The sequence below is a fragment of the Elgaria multicarinata genome, chromosome 16 (assembly GCF_023053635.1).
Source record: "Elgaria multicarinata webbii isolate HBS135686 ecotype San Diego chromosome 16, rElgMul1.1.pri, whole genome shotgun sequence".
Lineage (NCBI taxonomy): Eukaryota > Metazoa > Chordata > Lepidosauria > Squamata > Anguidae > Elgaria > Elgaria multicarinata.
Window position 1 is genome coordinate 10,029,707 of NC_086186.1, and position 27,323 is coordinate 10,057,029.

The following is a 27,323-nucleotide window of genomic DNA, read 5'->3' on the forward strand; positions in this document are numbered from 1 at the left end:
GCATGTGTGTGCACAAACCGAAGGGGAACAGGTTGAAATTGCTTTTAAGCTTTGCTTTACAACACTTCTAAGGCTCCTTGTGCACTGTTGCATTTTTCTTTCTTGAGCTCCACTAATTTTTGAGGGCCCTCGGGCAAGTCACCATCAGTGGACCCCTCCCTCAGTGAGTCTACCTTCTCACCACCATTGCCACCAGCTCCTCCTCCTCCTCCTCCTCTTTCTAACCATTGCTACCTCTTGCTGGCTTGAGAGGCAGAGAGGCAGTGAGCAAGCAGACAAGGGTGTCTCCATCTCCTCCTTCTCCACCATCACTGTTGTCTGGGCCAGAGCGAGAGGTGGTTGCAGTGGTGAAGAGAAGCAATTCCAAGGACCTCTTGTCAGTGGGCAAGAGATCTGGGGCCTTGGCAAGTGCCCGAAAATGCCTCCCCTTGATGACAGCCCTTCTGGAGATGATAGGAACTGAACCAGGACCTCCAGCATACAAAGAAAATACTGTACCAAGCGACGTTAAAAAACTCTGCAACAAATACAAATGAGTTTAAATCTGACCTATGGACTTGGGGAGTGGGTTTTTCAAAACTTTCTTGGGGGAGGGATTGGAGCAAATTCGCACTGTGGGTTGTTTGTGGTTAACAAACCATGGCTTGTCCGCACAGCTGGGTTCACACAACACAACAACCCATGAGTCAATGACAACCTATAGTTCAACGACAACCCACATTCTACCCCCTACCCAACCTGTACTCTGGCTTGTTGTGTTGTACGAATCAGGTCACTGAGCCAGACCATTGGTCCATCTAGCCAGACTGACAGCGGCGCCCCAGAATTCCAGGCAGGCTTCTTTCCTAGCCCTAGCTAGAAATGTCAGGGATCGTGCATGCAAAGCCTCTGTTCCACCACTGAGCTATGGCCCTTTGCGTATGTGTTTCAGTGGTGCCCCCCTCCCCTCCTTCTCTGCCCCTGTCGCATTTGATCAGTGTCAAATCAAGGTTCTACCGACTCTTGTCAAGGTCACTTTCAACATGTCACAGTTCGGCGGGCAGCCTCGCTCCACTTCGTTTGCAATTTTCTCCCTTTCGTGTTTGCTTATTTTGATCTTAAGTAGTCGTGCGCCCACGGAAACCACCAGCTGTGCGTCCAGCTAGAGGAGGAGAGGCGGCGAGGCAGCGGTGGAGAAGTGCAGGCAAGGGGGGTGAGAAAGCCAATGGAAACATTTGGTCTGCAGGGACCTCTTCGCCTCTGCCCTTCTCCCTGAAATGAGCGTGCGTGTCAGGCGGCTGGCACCTTGCGTTACCGTGAAAGGAGCCTGGAAGCTCGAAAGAAGCACCAGATGTTTTGTACAGAGGATGGAGGTGCAGAGATTCAAGAAGCTGCCATTTCACTGGGTCACAACAATTGCCTATCTAGCCCAGTATTGCCTACACTGGCCGGCAGCAACTCTTAGAATTGCCAGGAAGGGAAGGGCCTTTTCCATCACTTGCCATCTGATCCTTTCTCAAGGTGAGATCCCAAAGGCTTTCTGCTTGCAAAGCATGGACTCCCCTGCTACTGAGCAATACAGAAGGACATACAGAGGAGAGGCAGGATTAAGCTACAAACATAGACATGCATCTCTTATCTGGACTTCCCTATCTGTAAGATCATCAGTAGTCCTACTCGAGGTGGACTTGCATTCAGAAGTTAGAAACTCTAGAGACAGGGGCTGGGGTCGGGGCTTTCTCAGTGGTGGCATCCCATCTGTGGAACTCCCTCTCCCCTCAAGGGAGATTTGTCTTAACACTATGTTTGGGCAGTTTGGCTTCTGGCTGACCATTTCTGTCTGGGGTCTCCAACGTGATGTCCATGGGCACCAATGTGCCTTCAGACACCTCTCTTGACACCCAGCTCATGATTTTTATTTCACTTGTTAATATTTTTAATTTGTAATATTTTTAATTGTATTTTTTTTCTGGAAATGGCCCTTTACAGACACCATAGTTTCCAAGAGTAGATTTACAACAATGAAGGGCAGCCATCTTCATTAAAGATGGTGGCTCCCAGGGAGGGAGGATGGATGGCTACCAGGCACGAGAGGATGGGTCAGGTAAGTCACGGCTGCTCAGATAGCTCAGCGGATGGGAGGCAGTGGTTCACTGGGTTCAGGGGACAAGGGTGGGGTGGGGAATGGAGTCCTACAGACTCCCGGTTGGACTCATGACCAGGAAACCACAACATCCAACCCACTTAGGATGTTCGGATCTCTCTTTGGATCTGGATCCAAAGCATATCGGGTGGGATCTGGATTCAGCCGAGGTGGTGTGGGGCCAATTCAGAAGCTCCAAATCAGCCTCGAGGTAGAGCTACAGAGCCCTAATTTTCACCCTTTAGCCTATAGGGGAAAGCCGCATTTTTGGCTGTTTTTTTTTAAAAACGTATTTTTCTATGACTAATTTTGCATAAAATTATTATTATTTATTATTATTTAAAGCATTTTTATAGCGCCGCCTCACCATTTCTGGCATCGAGGCGCTTTACAATAACATATAAAACAATTCCATTAAAACCCTCAACCCACATTAAGACAATTCCATTAAAACCCTCACCCTCAAACCATTAAAAGCCCTCAACCCCAATTTAAACCACCCCCTCCCCAAACTCTTGTGAAAATAAAAACTCCTTACAAGGGCGTTTGAAGCAATTGAGAGTGGGAGCTTGTCTAATCTCGAGTGGCACATTGTTCCATAACCGGGGGGGGGGGCAGCCACTGAAAAAGCCCTGGCCCCCGCACATTCCAATTTGTAGCGGGGGACCATCAGGGCGCCCTGCTCCTGCGAGCAACTCTGCCAGTGGTGAGACACAGGAGAAAGGCGAGTGCTCAGGTATCCAGGACCCAAGCAATGCAGGGCCTTATACATGATCAACAAGACCTTGTAGCGCACCCTAGCAGCCACCGGCAGCCAATGGAGCTCTTGAAGCACCAAAGTGATAGAAGACCACTTTGGGAACCCCTTGACCAACCTGGCTGCTGCATTTTGTACAGCCTGTAGGCATTGGATTTGCTTCAAGGGAAGCCCTGTACACAACCGGTTGCAATAGTCCAGAAAGTAAACACACACACACACACACACACACACACACACATACACACACACACACCCCACCAGTCTGCAAGTCCACAGAATCCATGTGACTTGGGACATGCCAGTCTGCTGCAGAATCATAAAAATCCAAACTCATTTGATTCTGTTGCAGATTTCACTACCATCCCTACACCCACATGCACACCCACCCACACACCACAACATGGTTACAGAAAGGGGTTGCTTCTCTCTTCTCCCTGTGGATCTGATGCAGGGTAGCAGATCGGCTGGCTTGTATAGGAGCTCCCACTTATATTCTGCTCGAATATTTGCAAATAAAGCAAACGTGACCTAAAAACCCATCCAGTGTTCACTCATCCAAAGGATACCAAACACTGCTCACAATACCACGGAATGTTTTACATCATGTGTATGTTCGTGTGTGTGCATGTCCATAGCGGCTCTTGAAATGAAATGTATAAGGCTGTCACATGAAAATTTCAGCACTCCGCATGGACAGTATGCAGAATGCAAACTTGCCGTTCAACTCAAACCATCCTCTCCCAGACAGAATATTTGTTACCACTTGGGTCCCAGCTAGAAGAAACACAATGTCTAACAATCCAGTACTTTAAGAGAACAGTGGGGCCTCAGCTAGACCTACTGGGTCTAGAGCGACGGAGGGGTGAGGATCTCATGATATTTTTATTGCGAGAACTCCCCCTCTGTTTACACGTGGTGTGCAATGATCTCGGAGGGATCCGCCATTTTGGGGATTTTTTTGTTAAAGGAGCAGAGCGCACGAACAGTCGTGCACAAAAGGTAAGTTTTTTATTTTAAATAATTTGTCCCGCTCCCCCCACCCCATCCCTGATGGGCACAGAGCACCTGAGGAGTTCTGTGCCCTGTGTGCGGGTCCTGGCTCCTCGTGAGTAACTACAAGAAGCCGGGACAAACTGTGATGCCCACCCACATGTTCTGCGGTCTCAAGATTAGCCTGAAACCATGGAAAAAGGGTAGGGCGAGATCCCGGGGAAAGGGATCCTGCTCCCGGGATCCCCTGTGCATCATGTGGACACACAGGGACGATCCCAGGGATCGCCCCTGGATATCGCCCCATCTAGCCATAACCTGGGTTTGCCCTGCCCCACATAGATGGGAGCAGCACCTGGGAATCTGCCCTCAGTTCCTTCTCATTGTATGTCACTATCACCACTCTGGGCCACATGGGTATTTATAATGTGGCATCTTTATTTCTATTGCTGGCTGAAGAACTCCATGAACTTGTCTGGAACCTGAGGAGAAATGGGGAAAACATCAGCAATATATATTTATTGGTTTGTTTGTTTTTAAATCACTTCGTTCACCCTTACACCTCATTCTTCTAATCAGATAAGAAGCCTGCAATGACATGTTCTAGAGAAGAGGTCTTCCCCTGCTCAAAAGGAGAATTCATCATTTGTCTCGATTTTGCAACTCCTTTTCCAGGCTCCCTACTTGTAGGAATGGGTGAGAAACGCATGCAGTTCATTTTTTTTATTAAAAATAAATCAATAAATACTGAAATTCTAACATTCCTTCACAAACAGAATCTCTGTCTGTCTATCTATCTATCTATCTATCTATCTATCTATCTATCTATTTAAATCAAATGTGGGAGAAAGCAAACTTGATAGATTCGTCCATCCAGTTGGAGGTGTTCAAGTGCTTGGCTTAAATTATGGCCTCAATTGGCATAAAATACATTAATTATGGCCATAATTTGCCCAAGGTAAACCAATTGTAGCTGCAATTCCCATTGCTTGTCCTGCTTAAAGAAAAAAAAAGCTACAAAAATTCAGAGGGCATGCAGATGGTTGGATTTCTCCATGATGGACACCCCCTGGACCATACATTGGGGGATTCATACATCCCTTCATGTATTTGGCCATAGCTAGGCCTAAGGTTTATCCCTGGATCGTCCAGGGGTCAAACCTGTTCATCTAGGTGACACACAGGGGATCCAGTGCTCAGGCAGGGGCGAACCCTGGATGATCCCAGGATAAACCTTCGGTCTAGCTGTGGCCTTTGTCTTCCTTGGGATTGTGAGGACAGCCTTTTGGAAGTTGGAAGGAGGAGCCAGTACTTCACCTTGTCTTTATATTTCAGCAAAAGTTCATATATGCTACTAGCTTTGGTGATCAACTCATCAGCATCCAGATCTGCAATGTTGTTACAAAGCTGTATAGAGAAGAACAGTGACAATATCAACAATCCCCATCTTGACGTTTCCCATGTGACAATGCATTTTGTTTTGTTTGCAAACATGTTATGTTCTTATATCTTCAGATCAGATTGTAAGAAGAATCCCGGTCCATCTAATCCAGGGTCCATATTCTTACTAAGGACGGGGAAGAAATGCTTCTGGTTCATATTTTATCTGCAAACCAGGCATGCTGCATTGGGTTCCATCCAACCCTACAATTTCACAATTCCGTATGATCTAGAGTTTTATAGGTGGCTTGCAGTATCGAAACCCCCGGGCTTCCAGTTGTGAGTTGGAGCTTTGGGCCTATACCCTTATATTGCTTTCCATGTTATTTGGTGATACATGAACCCAATGCTTGAAACTTTAAGTCTCCTGCTACCCTGGCTTACCATTAAAATGTCCTCTTCACTCATGTCTTCTCTGAGGACCTGATCTCGCACCAATTGCAGCAGTGTATAGGCTACCATCACTTGGAAGTTCCTGCAGGGCAGGCGAGTCAGAAACACCTTGGAGGAGATGAACACAAGCTAGGATCAGTGGATGACATTGAAGAGTTTCCACCCTTTGCGATCTTGGCTAAACATTTATGCTACTTCTTCTACACCATCATTCACTTCTCAACAGTCAATGCTCTTATATTTGCACACTACGCTACATGTCTTATATAATAATGTGCCCACAGGCAGGAGGGTAACAACAAAGTGATCTGAAACCAACTGTTATACCTGATTATTACAGAAGACACCTGCTTTGTAATGTCAGAAGATCATCCCAGACTGCAGGACACAGAATCATGGGCTCAAGTTACAGGAAGCCAGATTCTGGCTGGACATCAGGAAAAACTTCCTGACTGTTAGAGCAGTACAACAATGGAACCAATGACCTAGGGAGGTTGTGGGCTCTCCCACACTAGAGGCCTTCAAGAGGCAGTTGGCCATCTGTTAGGGATGCTTTAGGGTGGATTCCTGCATTGAGCAGGGGGTTGGACTCGATGGCCTTGTTGGCTCCTTCCAACTCAATGATTTTATGATTCTAAGAAGGTGAACTCCTTAAAAGATCAGGTCAGCCCTCCTGAGATCTCCAGGCAGGATGCAAAGCATTTGTAGTGACTTCCCTGAGCCCTGAGAACCAGCAAGGAATCTGACCTATTACATTAAAAAGGCTAGACTAATCCCAACCACCTGGATGAATTGAACTTCTTTGGAGCACTGTCTTAAGAGAGAGCCAAGAACTTCCTCCTTCCCAATCCAGATGGAGATTTGCCCTCTCACCTCCCTCCACATAATTACCAGCAATTGCCTGGCATACGAGAGCCTACTCAGCAGGGAGAGCAAGCGCGGAGACGCTCAGTCTCTGCAAATATTAATTGAAAGAAGAAAAGTTGCCGGGCCAACTGGAGGACGACGGAGGCCAAGACGGCTAAGCAAATGGCTGTGGGTTGGTGGGTCAGGAATCCTGCTGCTGCAGCAATCCTGGGTCCTCTCTCTGGGATTCAGCTTAAAAGGCAATAAAATAAAATAAGGCTTGAGAAGAGCGGTGGAGGAATCGCTAATTCGCAGCAGCTGTGTAGTTGGCATGAGTGCCCAAGGTTCACTCGCAGAAGAACATACATACTGTAGGCTGCCTCTCCTCTGGCACGTCTGCCAGGGCCCTTAATTTTTGCCCAGAGAGTCAACAAAACAAGAGTGCCAGAAGTCCTGAAACAGATTCTGTTGTCAAAAACTGTCTCCAAATCCACAGTGGGTAGAAGGTCAGCTTTTGCTCCCTGAAATCCAAACACAGATCTTACGGATCGTGTTAAAAAATGCCTCCTCCTCCTCCCGCTCTTTTTTAACCCATCCTCCTCCTCCTCCTCCTCCTCCTCCTTCTCTCTCTCTCTCTCTCTCTCTCTCTCTCTTTTAATCCTCCTCCTCCTCCTCCTCCTCCTCCTCTTCCTCTTCCTCTTCCTCTCTCTCTCTCTCTCTCTCTCTCTCCCTCGTCTCTCATCTCTCTCTCTCTCTCTCTCTCTCTCTCTCTTCTTTTAAACCCTCCTCCTCCTCCTCCTCCTCCTCCTTCTCTCTCTCTCTCTCTCCTCTCTCTCTCTCTCTCTCTCTTTTAATCCTCCTCCTCCTCCTCCTCTTTCTCTCTCTTTCTCTTTATAACCCTCCTCCTCTTCCTCTTCCTCTTCCTCTCTCTCTCTCTCTCTCTCTCTCGTCTCTCTCTCCTCTCTCTCTCTTTAACCCTCCTCCTCCTCCTCCTCCTCCTCCTCCTTCTCTCTCTCTCTCTCTCTCTCTCTTTTAATCCTCCTCCTCCTCCTCCTCTTTCTCTCTCTTTCTCTTTTAACCCCTCCTCCTCTTCCTCTTCCTCTTCCTCTCTCTCTCTCTCTCTCTCTCTCTCTCTCTCTCTCTCTCTCTCTCTCTCTCTCTTTTAACCCTCCTCCTCCTCCTCCTCCTCCTTCTCTCTCTCTCTCTCTCTCTCTCTCTCTCTTTTAATCCTCCTCCTCCTCCTCCTCTTTCTCTCTCTTTCTCTTTTAACCCTCCTCCTCTTCCTCTTCCTCTTCCTCTCTCTCTCTCTCTCTCTCTCTCTCTCTCTTTTAACCCTCCTCCTCCTCCTCCTCCTCCTTCCTCTCTCTCTCTCTCTCTCTCTCTCTCTCTCTCTCTCTCTCCTCTCTCTCTCTCTCTCTCTCTCTCTCTCTTTTAATCCTCCTCCTCCTCCTCCTCTTTCTCTCTCTTTCTCTTTTAACCCTCCTCCTCTTCCTCTTCCTCTTCCTCTCTCTCTCTCTCTCTCTTTTAAACGAGACACTTCCTAATTTGGGAGCTGTGTCTCCTCCTCTGTTGCTCCAAGGAACGACATCTGAAAGCAATGTAAATTTAGTATGACGCACGCACACCACACCTCCAAGCCATGAGATGTTCCAGGAGGACTGCACTCACCCAGGGTAATGTTTCCTTCAGAAGGAGGTTGCAGGATGCCCACGGCATTTTGTAATATTTGCATTTATTTACAAATATGCCAGTTGAGCCACAGCACTAATACTCTCTCTACCACATCCTGCTCCCTAAGGATGGGAGGAATTTTGCATTTTAACATGAACTTACTCAGTTTTAGGGTGGAGTTTGGGTGTCATGAAAGGAACCACATCCTATATTATTGACTTTGTTTTTATGGGATGAAATCCAAGATAAAGCCTACTTGGAGTAGAGTAGACCCACTGAAATGAATGAGGTTTCAATTAGTCAGGACGAACTTAAATCCCATTCGTTTCAATGGGTCTAGTCTATGTAGGACTTACCTTGGATTTTGCCCATTGTATTTTTACTGCCAATTACAGGGAGAGGTGGTTCTGGGATTTCCTGTCTTGTGGACCAAAATAATTTAGCTGGCTTTTGGTACCATGCACGTTGATTTGCATGGGTTGGCAGTGCCATTGGCTGCTCCGCCAAGATGGAGTGATGGCCACGAATTTGGATGGCTTTAAAAGGGGGTTGGATAAATTCCTGAAAGAGAAGGCGATCCATGGCCACTAGTCCTGATGGCTAAGTGCAACCTCTAGTATCAGAGGCAGTAAGCCTGTATACACCAGATGCTGGGGAATATGGGTGGAAGGGTGCTGTTGCACTCATGTCCTGCTTTGTTGGTCCCTGGTTGACAGCTGGCTGGCCACTGAGTGAACAGAGTGCTGGACTAGATGGACCCTTGGTCTGATCCAGCAGAGCTCTTATTTCTTAAATGTCATAGAATCATAGAATTGTAGAGTTGGAAGGGGCCTATATGGCCATCGAGTCCAACTCCCTGCTGAATGCAGGAATCCACCCTAAATCATACTTGACAGATGGTTGTCCAGCTGCCTCTTGAAGGCCTCTAGTGTGGGAGAGCCCACCGCCTCCCTAGGTAACTGGTTCCATTGTCGTACTGCTCTAACCATCAGGAAGTTTTTTCTGATGTCCAGCCAGAATCTGGCAGGGGGTTGGACTCGATGGCCTTATAGGCCCCTTCCAACTCTACTATTCTATGATTCTATGATTTTGCATTTTCATGGTTTTATTCTTTCTAAACTGCTCAGAGGGCTTTGGCTGTTGGGTGATATAGACCTGCAGTAAATGAACACAAATAAAAATGAAACAGGTAGCGCAACCACTCACCTCCCACAGTCTCCAGACATCATCAAAAGACTTGAGGACTCGCTGGAAGCACAGGCAGAACCATGGGCACAATGACTTCACGACTTGTCCTTTCTTGTCTGAAAAAAGAAGAAGATGAAGTAAGGAACCCACAGTTTAGATTCCATGAATCCTGTCTCTCAACACAGTAGGAGATTGCTTGACCTCTGGAAATGCTTTCCTCCTACTACACAAATCCATGATTACAGTCTCTTGAAGCAGTGGGGTACTGGTGTTTCTGAGCTGGGAACTGAAGGTAGCACATCTGGATTTAGCCAATCATCTCCAATGGTGATGCTTTGCTAGGGATGCTTAAGGAATTTGATTTGGGTAATTTCCAGTACCAAACTGACCTGATCTGCACCTCCCAGATAAATGTGCAGATCAGATCATTATCCTGCAGATGTTGCATTCCCCCTCCCAAATTTTGCAATTCAGTTCTTTGTTTATTAATTCATTATTCAAAATACTTTAGAATAGGGGTGTAGTTGAGTAAAATGGGTTAAGAAATTGGAATTTTGTAATAAAATACATTTGATAATATGTATTTAAACAGTATTTAAAGAATAATTTCCATACTGATTTTTTTTTTAAAAAAACAATCTATCAGTTACACAGTAATGTGGGAACAGGACAGAACAGACTCATGAATGATTATATATGAAAGTTACAAGGACCAAAACAAAGTGCTCCATCTATCCCTACTCTTTGTATACGTTGAGCTCCTGGCCAGAGGAGACCACTTCAGAGGTGTAGGAATTTGATCTCTCAAGCACAGCTTTCTCCTACAGTAGACCTGGGGCAATTTGAGGGGTCCTGTGACCTCAACTAAGGTGCCTGAGAATCTCTTAGAATTTGTTCTCCTCCCTCTGCCCATGGCTCACCAGAGCACTTGTGGCAACAGACCAAGTAGAATGTTCAGAGCTATCACAGGAGTGCCCACCTTGCATCCAGAAGACCTTTTCACCTGGAGTATACTCGTGAAGAAGTGTCTACTCAGAAGCAAGGGTATATTCATGAAGAGGAGGACCCAGCTGTGGTTACTGACAAGGCAGACCCTGCTGCAACTGGTGAATCAAAGGCAGCCAATATAAAAGTTCCTAGTCTTCCCCAGACTTTTGCTGGGTTAACGGATTCCATAAGGTTATTTTGCCCCAGTTACAGACTCAGGGCAGTGTATTGGCCTTGGCCTGCACAACATCTGACCCATCAAGTGAAGGAGATCGACCAAGAATCATGTATTGTGGGCTACTAGAGGTGGTGGACAACCCTTTGTATTTGCAGGCACAGGTGGGCAGCATGATGGTATGGGACCACATCTGAAGAAGCCTGGCCAGGTAGTGGAGCTTACCCAGGTGCTTGGCAAGGACTGGATCCATAAATGCAATCAAATATCTTAGCATGATCAAGTTCTTCTCCACCCCAAGGTTCATAATGCAGCTGTTCTCCTGGAAAGCAAAAATCTGGGATGACAAAACATTCATAGCAACATGGAAAGGCCAGATGGGCCAGCCTGGCTGTGTCCTGTTCTTGCAGGGTTCAATCCACAAGATGGAAATGGATCCTCCCCAAGATATCCCCAAGGCATCAGCAGAGCCAAAAAAAACCACATTTGTTCCAGGGACTGATTTGTACTCTGCCAAGACCCAAGTCTGTAACATGGCTATGTGACAAAATGCAGATGTGCTGCCTTCTGTTCACAAGGAAAGGAGGCAACACAGAACAGATACTCCTGTGCCTTGCTGCTCCAAGGGGTTTTATTTATTTATTTATTTATTACATTTTTATACCGCCCAATAGCCGAAGCTCTCTTTGCAATTGGTTGCAATTGGGGCTGTGCACTGCCCAGCGTTTATTATTAACAAAATAATGATCAACATTTTACCTTAAGGAAAAAACTGAGTTCTGCCACCCATCATATATTAGGCTAATTTATTAATTCATTTGGAATATTTCCACACCACCTTTCCACCTATCACAACCTGACGAGGTGGCTTTAAAACAGCAACAACCCATATACCATGGGTTGTACATATCCAGCTGGCATCTCTCCACTCACTGAAGGCTCTTTTGATCCAGCAGAAGCTTCCTCAATGGACGCAATTTTAGGCAGTTTCTCCTGCAGCCTCCTCTCTCTCTGATCTCTCTCTCTCTGATCATTTTCTTCTCTGTGGCAGTGACCAGGATGGAAGACTCCCTGCCCCTGTCATTAATCTGCTGGAGGTATCCTCTGCTGAGGAGGAGCTAGAGCTCCCAGTTGACACCAAGGAGCCACCCATAGCAAGAGATCTGGGGGAGCAGAGACCTCAGGGGAGAAGATCGTGGGTCCTTCCCCCACAGGGGGAGGGAGTTCTGCCCCTGATTTGGAGGCTGGCTGAATACCTGGCTCCTGAGAGCATTGTCACCTCAAGGCAGGCTAGTAAGACTCCTTTAAGAAGAAATGCTTGATTATAAAGAAGCACCCCCGAGAGGAAGGGACTCTTTGGGAGCAATGGGTGTAGTGAACATCAGCTGAACCCTAGGTGAGGCCCAGGAAGCTCTGGCACTATAAGCCTGCAATGTCAATCTAGCCCTTGTTGGAAACTATGTCTTACTTTTAGCTCTACTCTCTGGTACCCTGATCTTAACTCATGTTTGGACCTACGTGTTGTTGATCTTTGGACTTCTGCCTGGTGCTGCCTTTTGGACTCCAATTTTTTATTGAATTGATATTCTGTGTGTTTTGAGTACTCTGACTTCACTCTGGAAAATCCATGTTCGCTTGGTAAAACCATGCCTGGCTTTTTGCATGCTTGACTTCTCTGTTGCAATGAACTCTGTGTTTGTATAGCACAGAGCTAAACCTAGCTAGAGCAGGACTCCCCCCCACCCCCACAAGAGATTCATTATGCCCCACCACTGTTGGTCTTTCATCCTCATTTAAAGACTTCCTTTGTTTAGACAAGCTTTTGACTGAGTTCGTCTCCCTGTTCTATTTTGATTTGCTCCACTGATGAGTTATTTTATTGGATCCATTTTGATTTAAGTGCATTTCTTGCTAGGAATTCTAAATATCATAAGTTGCCCTGACTGCTCCTTGTTGGAGCAAAATGACAGTATCAAAACCTCATGACCATACAGTTTTTTGCAGGAAGAACTGGAAGAGCCAGTAGATCTCATGTTCTTTTTCCACAAGCAGACGGAAGAGCAGGAGCATTTCATGGAAGCCTTGTTGGTATTCTGCCAAGGAGGAGATGGGGAAGGAAGATAAAGAGATTAAACTTACTGCCCAAGAATTTTGTCCCATCCTTGTTCCAGTTCCCTATATTTCCCACCAGGGAATTCACTATCTCTCTTAGCACCTGTAGGTATTATCTCAATGATATTCTCTACATTAGTTTGATTCCTGCTCAAAGCTCCATCACACCAGAGGTTAGCACGCTCCCTACCATCGCTTCTCCGCCCGTGTTTTCATTCCTCAGTTACTTCCTCTTTCAAAAGAGGAAGTACCCAACGAGCACGAGGCCCATTGAGTCCGCTGTTCTAATGGCGCTGCTTCTCCGGGACATAGCAGGAGACAGCAGCAATTCCGTGTTTAAAAATACATTGGACTTAATGAGGGTTGTTGTTTTTTCGTGCAGGGAAGGCCAGAAGGGGTGGAAGACATGCGGAAGGCAGACGTCATGTGAGGGACCTGAGCAAACTCTGTGAGTGCCCAGTAACGAGTGTGCAATAAAACGCTCGTCGAATGGAGCTTTCATTGGAAATACCCACAACTTCTTCTCCGTTACCAGTCTGCCTGGTCATTGAAGTCATCAGAGAATCATAGAACCATAGAATAGTAGAGTTGGAAGGGCCCTACAAGGCCATTGAGTCCAACCCCCTGCTCATTGCAGGAATCTACAGATGATGCATCCCTGGTGGTTCTGCATAGACCTGAAGTCCATTCAGAGTAGAGCCTTCATTGTATTGACTTCCTCTCAATGAAACTCCTTGCGTGTTGACGTCAGGCCAGAACTTACATTATTTCATTTTCTGAGCCTGCTGAAGACTTTTTTTTTTAAAGTTAAACAAACCTTCCTTGGCTAATCAACCCAATCTGGTTTTAAAGATTTAACTGTATTTTGATTATTTTTCCTTCCCTTTTTAAAATTCATCGTGCAGGAATTTTATTGGATGCAGAATACCATATAGACCTTGCAAATAAATAAATAACTTCACCCACCAGAACAGACGAATGCTTTGGCACATAGAGATCTGCCTGATATGGAGTCAAAACATTGGTCCAGCTAGTTCGGTATTGCGTTTTATTAAATATATATATATACTGAACTCACCCATCCCCACTTCCACATTGCACATGTAGTTCAGGAGAAGGATCTTTTCCAGCTGATTCTTATCCACGAGTGTGTTGCCTTGGGCATCTTTCAGGTAAAGTCTCTGAACATCAGACTCTGTGGGCAAAGGAAGGGCTGCATGAAGCTCCTGCCCGAAACCAAACCAGAGTACAGGGTAGCCCCTGCACAGCCCCTCTGAGTTTGCACCAAGCAAGGACCTGGATTCCATCCCAATCATCATGATTTATGCTGCAGTAGATGCCAACAGCTCAGGAAATAAAGCTCATGTTCTTCCTTTGGGGGCAAGCCCCTTTCAACTCCGGCCAGATCTACACCCAGCGGGATATAACACTTTGAAAGTAGTTTGAAAATGGTATATGGAAGTTATCATAGACCCCAACAGTTGTCAGTGCACTTCAATGCCATTATAAAGCAGTAGTGTGGATCCTGCCCCTATGGGACTGGTGCCTGATATTAAATATGCCTCAGGTGGCTCTGTGTGGCTACAATCAAAAATGCACTTACCTGGCAGTACGTCCCACTGAACTCAATGGGGCCGGCCTCTGACTAGGACTGTGTATGCTAGGGTGACCCTATGAAAACGAGGACAGGGCTCCTGTATCTTTAACAGTTGTACTGAAAAGGGAATTTCAGCAGGTGTCATTTGTATATACGGGGAACCTGGTGAAATTTCCTCTTCATCACAACAGTTAAAGCTGCAGGTGCCCTGCCCTCTTTTAAATCTGGTCACTCTAGTATAGCTCCTGCACCTTTAACTGTTGTGATGAAGAGGGGATTTCACCAGGTTCTCCATCTATATAAATGACACCTGCAGAAATTCCCTTTTTAATGCAACTGTTAAAGATACAGGAGCCCTGTCCTCCTTTTCATATGGTCACCCTAGTGTACGCAGATCAATGTAATCTGATTTGTGTTTGCTCAGACGTCCCACTGTGTTCTATGGGGCTTATCCCCTCTTAGGGAAGTCTTAAGAAGTCTCTGCTTTGGCTCTTGCCTCTGTCATGGACTTGTTAGGAGGCCTTAGTGTAGCCCTTGTCTCTCTTAGCTTCATCACACCAGCGTTATACTGTGCAATCACTGTGAATTGCGTGCAAAGGACTCCGAAGTTTTCCAGCTTATCATCTGCTTTTACTGTGAAGCACTCCCATGCATCCTGCTTTAATTGTGCTTCTTAGCCAAAAGAACCAACGTCTTTTGGACTCCTTTAAGAACGAATCTGTTGTCGTTCTCCGAGTGGCGACTGGGGGCGCAGGAGGAGGATTTGACATTTTTTTTTAAAGTGCAAATTAAACTAGGGGTGTGCACGGACCCCCCGCTCCGCTTCACTTGCAGATCCGCCATTTTCCGGATCGGGCCGCTCCGCCCCGCCCCCGCTCCGCCCACTTCCGCTCCGCTCCGCTCGGAGCTCCGGATCCGGAGCTCCGTTTCCCCCCCCATAGGCTTGCATTGAAAGCTAAAAAATTATACAACTTTTTTTCTGTTCAAGTTAGAAACCTCATGTTTGGCACCATGACACCTCATGGGGATATACACATGCACGCCAAGTTTCAAAGCAATCCCATCATCCCCTGATTTTTGGCGAATTTTTGAAAATCGGGCACCCCACACACAACATCCCTGCGAGGTGGGCAGGGGAGGAGGGAGGGAAGGCAGGCAGGCAGGCATGCAGCTGGCATTTCTGGGGGCATAAGGAAGTGAGCCAAGGATAAGCCAGTAATGCATATAAAATGGAATAAATCAATCAATAAACAAAGGAGGGGTGGAATTAAAAGCAGCAGTGTTGCTCAATAAACAGCAAGAAGAATTTTTAAAAAAAGGCTATATCTGTCTTTTACCAGCAATAGGGGGACGTGCCCGGGGGAGGGGGAAGTAGCTGCCAGTTCAAGACAGCCACCAACAGCTCTGAGAAGAAGTAAAACGCTCACTTCAACTCATAACAGGCATTGCTCTACCACTGAAAAGTGACCATTCACTTCAACTCATGATAGGCATTGCTCCACCGTTTTACTCTCTTTGGAAGGCTCTAATGGCCTTCCAGTGCAGGAGAGAGTGGGGGCACGTCTACGATGAGATGCCCTAGGGGAGCTCATCCCCTTGCACCACATCTATTCAGTTGTTCACCAAGGTTAGGGTGGGGAGCAGTGCTGTGTTTCTATCTCTTATTCTTGGCTTAGTATATGATTTCAGGTTGTGTTTGTGCATTTGGTGGGGCTACTGTGTTAAAAAACACGGGGAAAAGCCCGTTCAGATGAAGAAAGAGAAGTTTCCCAGAATCCCAAGTTACCTGTTTTGCCTATGCCCTCCTCCAACTTTGGGATCATCATGACCGGGAGCTGACTCTGCCCCTCAGCCCTTTGAAAAAGGTATTTTTCCCGCCGATTTTTAAAAAACTTCTAGCGCGCGACCCGTACGACGCAGAAAGTTGAGAGTAGTCTCAAAATGACCCCCATCCATGACTCTCTGTGCACAAGAATTTTCAGAACGATAGCTTAAACCCCCCCAGTTATCCCCGATTCTTTCCCTCAATGCAATCCTATGGGCGAAAAGCCGAAAACGCCGTTTGAGCCGCGCGGTTGACCCGATTTTCACAAAAATATAGCACGCGACCCAGACAACGCAGAGAGGTGAGAGTGGTCTCAAAATGACCCCCATCCACGACTCTCTGTGCACAAGAATTTTCAGAACGATAGCTTAAACCCCCCCAGTTATCCCCGATTCTTTCCCTCAATGCAATCCTATGGGCGAAAAGCCGAAAACGCCGTTTGAGCCGCGCGGTTGACCCGATTTTCACAAAAATATAGCACGCGACCCAGACAACGCAGAGAGGTGAGAGTGGTCTCAAAATGACCCCGCCACTCAGGGTGTGATTTAGCTAACAACAACAACAGCGACAGCTCTACGCTATGGGGATAATTCGAGGGAAACGGGTACGTGGGATGAAGCTCTCAGCCTCAGTCATACCCATCTGCAATATGGGTGATGGTTACACCAATCTACCTTACAGGGCTGCACTCATGAAAGGTCTCTGTGTCTGAGTTTTGGGGATCCCCCCACAGTTCATTCTAGTTCATGTCAGCAGGGTCTCCTGTCTCTATGTAGCACGTTCAGGGGGCTGAAGGGGATGTTGTGGGAAGGAATTCGCAAGGAAGACCACTTCTGCCAGCACTGGTGACCCAGCGTAAGTCTGGATTCAAACCTATGTAAAAACAAAAAAGGCAAAATGCGCACAGGGGAGTAGCTAAGTCAATTGAGTGGAATGGGGCGGGCTGTTTATGAAACCTGCAGTACCATGCTTCCAACTCAGGACTTATTCCTGAGTAAACATGCAGAAGAACAGGCCGTAAACCTCCCTGCAAAAGTAATGGAACACGACATCAAATTGCCTTAACGCTCCTTGTTGGTATAATCTGATGCCTGTAGCCATGTGGGAGAAATTAGAAGTGGAGGAGGGAAAATATGTTGGTGGAGGCTAATCAAATCCTTTGCTGGGCAGAAGCCACTGAGTGTATGAAGAACTCAAATGTCCCAGTTTGTGGCCGTAAAATCTGATGCCAGGTAAAATACTAGTTTTTCACAGAAAGCTCTTCCTCTTCCCTCTTCAAACGTTCATTGCAAGCAAGCTCCCAGCAGTGGGTAAGTAAGATTAGAAAGGGAGAGAGAGAGGGAGAAGGGGAGAGAGCGCGCGCGAGAGAGAGCAAGCTTCATCCCATGTACCTGCTTCCCTCGGATTATCCCCGTAGCGCTAAGCTTTCACGGTTGTTGTTGTTTTTGCTACCAGGCGGCAGTGATCCTTTGCATACCAGGAAGTGAGTTTACAGGGGGAAATGTAAAAAATCAACGAATGACCCAAATCAATTCAAATTTGGTATGCTTAAAGCTCTCCCTAATATCTATTACTGTGCGAATTTTGGTGTCTTTAGCTTTAAAGCTTACACAGATGTAAGCATTTCTTTAAAATCCTGCTCCTGCGCCCCAGCGGCGGCTCGAAAGATATGCTCAATAAGTAGGGGCTAAATACGGGGAATCTTTTGGCTTTATAGCACAGTTAAGGCAGGCTGCATGGGAGTACTTCACAATCAAAGCAGATTATAAGGTGGGAAACTTCTGAGTCCTTTGCATGCAATTTGCAGTGATTGCACAGTATAACGCTGGAGTGATAAAGCTCAGAGAGAGAGAGAGAGCAAGAGAGAGCGAGTGGGGGCAAGGGCAAGGACAGGGGAAAACAATGAGCCGACTGTGGAAAGAAAGATGTCAATTAGGGATGTCCAGAGTTTATCAAATCCATCCCACGTGTATTTTGTGGAATGTGCAGTGTCATTCATTCCAGCATCTGTTCACAGATGTATTTCATCCCCCCTCTCCAATTATGGTGAAAAATACGCAAATTATCCTGTAAGAAAGTTTGCCATATGTATGTGTATTGTTCCCTCATTCCATTTGACTTTCCCCATGTATATTTCCCAGCACAGCATATGTTTCAGCAGAAACTTGTGTATTTTCCTGAGAATGAATTTGTGTAAATTTTGTAATCATCATCATCATCATCATTATCATCATCATCATCATCTGGAAGCCCACAGACTCCACATGACCTAAGGAGGCCAGCATGCATTGGATTCTGCAGGTCAGATACTTAGAAATCTTAGCTCATTTTAGTCCATCTTAAATTTCTCCAGCAGCCCTAGTGACAGTATTCTGTAGTTTAAAAAGCAGCTGCCTCTATGTTATACCTGCTATTGGGGTGCTAAGACAATTAGTCCTAAGGTCCCCTAGTCACCACAAGACTACTGAGCTCAGAACGGAAGAGGCAGGAGGATGGTGTCATTGGAACAACTAAGGCCATGGCTAGACCAGGCCTATATCCCAAGATCATCCCTGTGCATCCACATGGGATCCTGGGAGCAGGGAGGGATGAGCCCTCCCTTGGCCTGGGATATGGCCCCACACTTTAATCCCACTTTTTCTGCAGTCTCAGGATGATCCCGAGACCGCAGAACGTGTGGCCGGGCATCGCAGGTTGTCCTGGTTCCTCACGAGTAACCACAAGGAACTAGGACGGGGACACGGGGCATAGAGTTCCTCAGGAGCTCTGTGCCCATCGGGGTGGGGCGATGGGGGGGGCGAGGGTGATTTTTTTAAAAAAATAAAAATAAAACCTCACTGTTTGTGCACGAGTGCTCATGCACTCCTTTCCCTTTAAAAACTGAAATCCAAAATGGTGGCTGCGGAGTCACGCGCTCAGGCCCGGTGCTGCCATAGAGGCAACTCAGGCAGCTGCCTAGAGTGCCAAGCAAACAAGGGCGCCAAACAGCGTACCCGGAAGCTCCTCTCCTAGAGCGGCTTCCGGGTGTGCTGTTCCAAAGCTGTCCACCCATTCTCCGCCCAACCCCAGCGTCCTGGCTCCTTCAAAGCCAGGATGCAGGGGTTGGAGGCGGAGGCTTCAGTACGGCGCGCCAGGAAGCCACTTCCAGGCACGCCGCTTCAAAGCCTCTGCCCCGCCCCCCAACCCCAGCATCCTGGCTTCAAAGCTGGGAGTGGGAGGGAGTGGGTGGTGAGTGGGCGAGCGATGGGGGGAGCCGGAGTGGTGAGTGAGCGAGGGAGCGGGGGCGGCGGGCGAGCGATGGGGGGAGCAGGAGCGTGTGAGCGAGGGGGAGCCGGAGCGGCGAGCGGGCGGGGGTGGCAGGCGGGCGGGTGAGCAGGTGGGGGGAGCAGTGAGTGAGCAAGTGAGTGGGTGGGCAGGCGAGTGAGGGGGCGGTGAGTGAGCGAGCGGGGGGGCCCTTCAGAACGTGCCTGCCTAGGGCGCAGTATAATCTGGCACCAGCCCTGCACGCGCTGCATGCAAATGAGGGCGACGATCTTGAGGTCATAAAATTGCGAGATTGTCACTCTCTGACCATGGCCTGAGAAGATTCATTGCTCAGTTCAGACGTTACTGGGCAAATGCCCTGGTGTGCCTGCCCATAACAACGCCTATGCCTGAGTGAAACTGAGCTTGACAGGTTCACCTGTTCCTAATAGGGAATCAGAAGTTGCTCACCTGATATGCTAATTTCATTCTTTGTCAACTACTGAAATTGGTTATAAGGGAGAGGGGGAACAACTCAAAAAAGTAGCTGGCTGACTTAAAACAAAGGAGGATTTTTCAAAAACTGTTGGAGAAGGTGAGACATATTGAAACCCTGAATGCCCTTGAAGAGCGGGACACAGAGGAGCAGTGATCTAACATGCTATCTTTTTGTATAAAATTGGAAAGTGATTTCATTTTATACCAGTTCTTGGGAGGAGGAAGGGCAATCAAAGGGGAACAGCTCCCCGGGTATGTGACCTGTTTAAGGAATTCTCTGTCGAGATGGAATGTCTATTACTTCTGCAGGGCCTGGTTGGATCTCTCCTGAGCTGTAAATCTTTTTTTCTACAGCTCACTTGGCATGATTTATGCCCGTCACATTGATTTGTAGCATTAATTTTGCTGTATCGTTTAATATTCCTTTTGTTATACAACTGGGAAAAGCCTGAATGGGAAACTGAAAATAATCGTGAGAATCACTTATGCGCTGCTTGTCATCTGTGAGAAAATAGTTAGGCAGAAATCCTATACCCACTTACCAAGAGTAAGTCCCATTGAATGCAATGGGGCTCATGTCTGAGTAGACATGTATAGGATTGCACTGTTAGGTGCTTTCCAGACTTGCTTTTTCAAAACTTTATCTTCTCTCTCTCTCTCTCCCTCCCTCTCTCTGGCCTATCTTTCATCCTGCAACTCTTTCTCTGGGGACTTATGACCTTGCACAAGAGGGATGCTGTCTTCAAGCTAGGAGTAAAAATGTTCCAGCTCTTGTCATCAAATATGGCATGTGGGGGGCTAGGCTTAAAGGATGACTCAAGAATGTCACATGTTGGAAATGCAAATGAATTTTTAGGTAAGGAAAAAAAATGTAATTGACTTGGAGGTCAATTACCATCCATGACAATTTTGTACTTATTCATTCATAAGTCTGTTCTACCTTGTCCCATCTCCGTATTTATTTGCATTTTTTTAAAAAAAACAAAAACCATGAAATTTATATTTAAATCAGTAGGTTTTAGACATAATTTTTCTCACAAAACAATCCTGAAACATTTTTTAAATCGGTATCACAAAATTCAGAGTGGAGTGACATTTGACGCATAACCGTGTCCCCATTATTGTGGGGTCTGTGGACTAGGACAATTTGTATCCCAGTTCACAAAGACCCAATTCCTTAAACATTCCTTGTCAGCATACCTTAGCTAGCTGCTCAGTCTGTTGCATTATGGGATTCGTAATGTTGGGCTTAGGACGGACAACCCATCCTAAAATAGCTCTTCCACTAGTGTAAGGATCATGGTTTCAAAAATAGTGGTCTCCCAAACCCTTAACTAACCTAGGTCTAAGTTACTATCAAACTTTTCCCAAAGGCTAAGAAAAAAGGGCATTTGTAAGCCTTAAAAAAGGAACCTAGGGCATGGCTAGACGAGAGAGATGATGTCATGATATGATGATTGCGAGAACCTCCCCCTCAGTCTACACATGGCGTGTGACATCCCAGGAGGAAGAGGATGTTGCACCTGCCGTTTTGTGGTTTTGTTTCAATCGAAAAAGAGTGCTCCTATGAAAAAGTGAGTGTTTTATTTTAAAAACAAGCCCAGCTCCGCCCTCCCACCCCCAATGGGCACCGAGCTTCTGAAGAGCTCCGTGCCCCATGCCTGGTTCCCTGCTCCTCATGGTTACTCATGAGGAGCCGGGATGAAAATGGGACGCCCGGTCACACTTCCTGTGGTCTTGGGACAAGCCCGAGACCACAAGAAAAGTTGGGATTAAAGGGTATGCCAATATCCCGGGGAAAGGGAGGGATCATCCCTCCCTGCTCCTGGGATCACCTGTGCATCATGTGGATGCACAGGGATGATCCCGGGGCAACCCCTGGGATATTAGCAGGTCTAGACATGCCCCTAGTTGGAGGAAGGGGATGTAGCCAGGGGTAGAGCGCTTGGGCAGGATCTAGAATACTGCTTTATAGTGGTATTGAAGTGCACTGACAACTGTTGGGGCCCGTATACCACTTTCATACCACTTTCATAGTGCTATATCCTGCTTGGTGTAGATCTGGCCTTGCTTTGTATGCAGAAGGTTCTAGTTTCAATCCCCATCACCTCCAGTTAAAAAAGGGTCAGGTAGCAGGTAAAGTGAAATTCCCCCAGTAGCCAGTCATGCTCCAGACAACTTACTGATGCTGTTCTGGACCTCCAGGAAATCCTGAAGCGCGCTCTCCAGTAATGGCTGGATCTTTTCACACATGTTGCACAAGGACTCGTAGTTTTTCCTGCGCAGAGGGGAGGGAAGGAATCAATCAGTGTTTGAGGGTGCAACGCAGAGTGCGCTAAAGGGACGATATAGCCCAGCCTTTGCCAGTCCTCTATATGTGGTGGACTAAAACACCCATCATTCCTCCACCAGCATGGCCACCGGAGAGCACCAGGTTGGGGGAAGGTGGATATAGCGAAGTTCTTAGGGTCAGCGCCTGCTCTGAGCGAAGTCCCCTCTGGTAGGACCCCTCCTCTCTTTCCTACAATGACCCAGACTGATGCTAGGTCAGGAGCATTGTGGGAAACAGATATAACAAAGTCCAGGGCTACCTAGAAACTAAACCAGTGGTAGGCGTAATCCGGTGCCTTCCATTTGTTTTTGGACTTCAGATCTCAAAAGCCCTAGCCTGCACCCCCCATGGTCAAAGATCATGGGATCTGTAGTCCAATACAGCCAGAGGACACCTACTTGCCTACCACTGGACTAAACCATGTAATGATCCCATATACACACACCGTCTCCTGCTGTTCACCACGAGCCTCTCATCGTAGGTACTTCGCCAGGAGTAATAGCCTGTGAGAAACTTCCATGCTTCCAATTTTGCAGAGGGATCCAAGCCCTGGAATGAAAATGGTAGGGGGGGGGGAAGAGAGAGAAAAAAGGAAAATAAGGCCCAACGTGGTGTGTGTGTATCAGGAAGCTTACTCATTCTATTCCCCCACTTTATCCTAGCGATTGAGGTGATCGGTTGTTTTTTTAATCAGTTTTTTAATAATAAACACAAGGTTGAATTCATTCGAGAGTAAATTGCTTTATTGATATTTGTCTTGTAATCTTCTCTCCAGCTGCCGTTGCTACAGCCAGCTCTGCATCGCACCTTAAACCATTGCTTTTGTTGGCATTTTAACTTCGTCCACCCCCCCACCCACCCCACCCGGCCCCTGCTAGGTGGCTTTGCATTAGGAGGGACAAGCCTTCACACAGTTGTGAGTAGGGCTAAAGGCGATAGTGTTGTGGCAGAAATCCGCCTGGGCCTGTGAGGACAGTGGACACCCCCACATCCAGGCTTCATGGGCCCCACTGGATGTGCCTGGTGGATTTTTGCCCCAACGCTAGAAGGGGACGCAGGTCAGGAAGGAACTGTTCCACCCTGACCGTCATGTCTAACCTTACTGCCCCTGTCTTGGGAGAAGATGTTTCAGGTAATCAATCAGAATCAGATTCAGAACTAAAAGACGCAGCACCAGACACCAGCCAGCCTGTACCAGTGGGGGAGGAAGCTCTCACAGGCGATTCCCCAGCTAGGAGTCAGCCCTCTCCAGAGCTTATCTCCTCAAGGCCAAATCCTACACACTCAGTGGGAAGTGAGGTTTCTTCTGGAGGTGAGCGCCCCAACAAGCTAGCTGATGCTAGGGTCTGCTGGAAGCTCAAACACACAGCGCGGAAGGAAGGCGTGAGAAAGTCAGTCCGACTAGGATTGCGCCAGAACCTGCCTCTGCACCAGGCTCCCTGAAGTTAAGGGCATTTAGCAAGTAGTTTCCTGCTCTTCTTGAGTGGACAATTGTCTTGCTTAGTTTGCATAGTTTTGCCTTGGGGAACGTTTCCAAGAAGTTAGACCCTCTTCAGGTTGAAGAGGCATTTGTTGCTTAATAAAAGCTTTGTGGATTACTTAGCAAGCCTCGTCATTTGCCTCCCATCGAAAGCAAGAGTTTCCTGAGAAACACGACACTGACCTGCCCCTTTGTCCTCCCCACTACAGCATTAATGGTGGCCACCATTGATGCAGTGGGGAGGGGCAATAAACAATTACCCCAAGGATGGAGAAATTGCGTTTCTTCCTCCCCCCTTTTGTGCTGATGGGGACCTTAAAGGCCTTATTAACAGGGACTTTAAGGCCCTCATTGGTGGTAGTAGGGAGAAACACGATTTCTCCGAGGCTGGGGAAATCATGTATTTCCCCCCTCTCCTCTAATGGCGGTGTTTGTTTTTTAAAAAAACCTTTTAAAGCAATGGTGGGCAGTCTCTACCAAAATTAGTAATCCTCTCCTACCCTGTCCTCTCCCCTTTCTGGCTTCCAGCATGTCCATGGCCAACGTATCCATTTTACCAATACCTGGACTGACGAGAACCCTCAACAAACTAGCTGCTCTTTGAGATAGACAGAGCCTAAACCAGTGCATTCCCTTTCACCCCTTAGCTAGAATTGAAAAGCACTAGAGAATAATTAAACTTGAGTAAGCAATCACAGGCAATCCAACTTGTCCGCCCCCCCCCCGCCCCCCCTGGAAGGACAGCAACAAGTTCAGAGGCTGGGAAACTGTTGCTCTCCAAGTCCCAAGAACAGATGCTGTGCAGCTTAGGTAACGGAGGCAGAGGATGCAGATGGGGGAAGAACTTGACAATTTCTCAAAAAAATAAAATGAAAATTACACATTGGGGATAAATGGGATCTGCTGAGGTCATGGCGCCAGCTAAATTTATCAAGGCAAAGACTAACATTTATAACTATCTGTGGAGATGATGGCGGGTGGCGGGGATGGGGGGGAGGAGAACATTTTCACAGCTTTCTCTAAAAGTGCCAGGTTTCCCTGGGTTCATCAGGGCCTTTGTGGCTGTTTTCTTTCTCTCTTCTTCAATGGAAAGGGGAAAAAGCACATCTCACGGATGGAACAAATTCATTTGAGAGCTTGCCGGTTGCTGACAAAATCACTTTCTTGATGGGTGAAGCTAATTTGCCAAAGGAACGGCAGACAGAGAGACAGAAGGGGCGAAACCTTTTATTGGCTTAATTGGCAGATTGATTGGTTAGGTCAATTGTCTCTCACCCCCCCCCCCCCGCCCCAAACTGGTTGTCCTCCAGAAATGTTGGACTAAGACTCTGAGCGTCCCTGACCCTTGACCAAACTGACTGGGGCTGATGGGACTCACACAACAAAACATCTAGGAATCGTACAAGAAAACACCAGGTTGGGGAGACTGGGTTATGGGCAATGGAGATGGTGGGAACAAGTAAACATGCAGACAATTTGGGTTACAAATGTTTAGTCCAGGGTGGAAATCTCTCTTTAAGCCTGAAGGCTGAATTCAAGTTTTAAGAAGCTCTTGGGGGGCGGGCATTCCAGTGGTCAGGGCAGAAAGCAAAGCAACTGGGGCCAACCATACATACACACCCTCCCCAGTATATTGTACCGTAAAACTCTTACTGCCACTAGCTAAGCGTTAGAAGAGTGATTTTGACATTTTAGAATGCAGGAAACAATGATTAAGAGCAGTTGTGGGGAAAGGGTGTGGGGCAAGAGGCAGGAGTGCCATTGGGCCCATTCAGAAGACACCTTAAACCATGGCTTTAACCATGGTGGTTAAGCCAGAAAGCCAGGCTGTGTTCAGAAGACACCTTAAACCATGGACTTAACCATGGTGGTTAAGCCAGAAAGCCAGGCCGTGTTCAGAAGACACCTTAAACCATGGCTTTAACCATGGTGGTTAAGCCAGAAAGCCAGGCCGTGTTCAGAAGACACCTTCAACCATGGACTTAACCATGGTGGTTAAGCCAGAAAGCCAGGCTGTGTTCAGAAGACACCTTAAACCATGGACTTAACCATGGCGGTTAAGCCAGAAAGCCAGGCCGTGTTCAGAAGACACCTTAAACCATGGCTTTAACCATGGTGGTTAAGCCAGAAAGCCAGGCCGTGTTCAGAAGACACCTTAAACCATGGACTTAACCATGGTGGTTAAGCCAGAAAGCTAGGCCGCGTTAAGACACGTTAAACCATGGCTTTAAGCCAGAAAGCCAGGCCGTGTTCAGAAGACACCTTAAACCATGGCTTTAACCATGGTGGTTAAGCCAGAAAGCTAGGCCGTGTTCAGAAGACACCTTAAACCATGGACTTAACCACGGCGAATAAGGCTTTCTGCTTTAAGTTTTGTGGTTTAAGTTGTCTTCTGAACACGGCCTGGCTTTCTGGCTTAACTACCATGGTTAAAGCCATGGCTTAAGGTGTCTTCTGAACGGGGTCTTTGTGGGAGCACGTGTGCATCGTTACGGCATTTCTGCATGTGTATTGGTAGAAGTGGGCAGGGCTAGGTGGATGGCTACAGGCACAGAATTATTTTTTTTATTACTCCTGAGGGATGCACACCAGTGCAGATACACAGTAACACATGAGGGGATAGGAACTATGATGAATATGCACTCCTGCGCAGAGATAGGTTGCGTTTGGTTTTTTAAAAAAAGAAACTCAGTGGTGAAACTTGCCGATACCCATGCACACGCCCCCTCATAGCTAATGGCAGTTTGCTGATCCTGGAACTCATGGCGAACAGCAATGACCTCGCACACACCGCACATGTTCCTCGCAATGGACACGAGAGAGCCAAAAAACCCGTGACAAATGCAGAGCGATATTCCAGGAAAACTGAGAGGTGGAACCAAGATCACCATGGCAGCAGGTGAATATCATGTGGCCCGTTAGTGATGACTGCGATACCATCCTGGGATAAATGGCTGATGTAGACACCCCCTTAGTCTTGCTGAGCTCAGATATTAGTGCTGTTGTGCTGGGGTGGATGGGGAGGAGATCACGGCTTTAAGTAATTTGATTATGAACTGTATTTTTTTATTTATTACACATATTTTTATACACCCAATCAATCATATTCCCTGGACTGTTATAATGTTCTATGTTTGCGCTGTAAGCTTCCCTTTTACACATTAGTAGAAGAGTAGGATATAAATAATTATTGGCAGGGCTGTTGTCATTGTTAACTTTGCTATTATTACTATGCAGCTGGTTTAATTAAGATGCAGAAGATTAAGCAACTAAAACAAAATACTTAATTGGTTGGCAGCTCTGCTGCATTTATGATGATCCGTCCCCAAAGTTCTGTGTTAATAACAGACACCATTTCTCCGGTGTTTCCTACATCTTCCTGAAACGCCAGCAGGAAGCTAATCCTCCTGACCCCAAACTTATTTTCTGGGCAAGACCACTTTCACACCCGTGGAAAGAACGCCTCCAGGGAGGCATGCTTTTCCTAAAGTTGCCCAGGCTTCCGATCACCATGGCAACTTCACCTTGGCACAGGAGATGTGCTAAATGAGCTTGGGGAAGGAAAGACACAAATCCTTCACATCTGTTAGATGCTCATATAGACAGTTCAGTCCCCGCTCAGCTGTTCTGGGGTCTCTGAACGAGGCCAGGTTGTACTTGACCT

At 47.0% G+C, this 27,323-nt stretch overlaps 1 protein-coding gene across 1 annotated transcript in view; it reads right to left on the minus strand.

The window, feature by feature from the left end:
* Positions 1-979: 979 nt before the first annotated feature.
* Positions 980-27,323, minus strand: part of TBC1D21 (TBC1 domain family member 21) — a 33,280-nt gene continuing 6,936 nt past the window's right edge. Inside the window, exons 3-11 of the mRNA XM_063142639.1 lie at positions 22,625-22,728; positions 22,031-22,125; positions 13,763-13,879; positions 12,565-12,665; positions 10,798-10,894; positions 9,429-9,526; positions 5,697-5,813; positions 5,190-5,279; positions 980-1,141 (exon numbers count right to left, since the gene is read on the minus strand). Coding sequence (XP_062998709.1) covers positions 980-1,141; positions 5,190-5,279; positions 5,697-5,813; positions 9,429-9,526; positions 10,798-10,894; positions 12,565-12,665; positions 13,763-13,879; positions 22,031-22,125; positions 22,625-22,728 — 981 coding nt within the window. The remainder of the gene's footprint in view (positions 1,142-5,189; positions 5,280-5,696; positions 5,814-9,428; positions 9,527-10,797; positions 10,895-12,564; positions 12,666-13,762; positions 13,880-22,030; positions 22,126-22,624; positions 22,729-27,323) is intronic.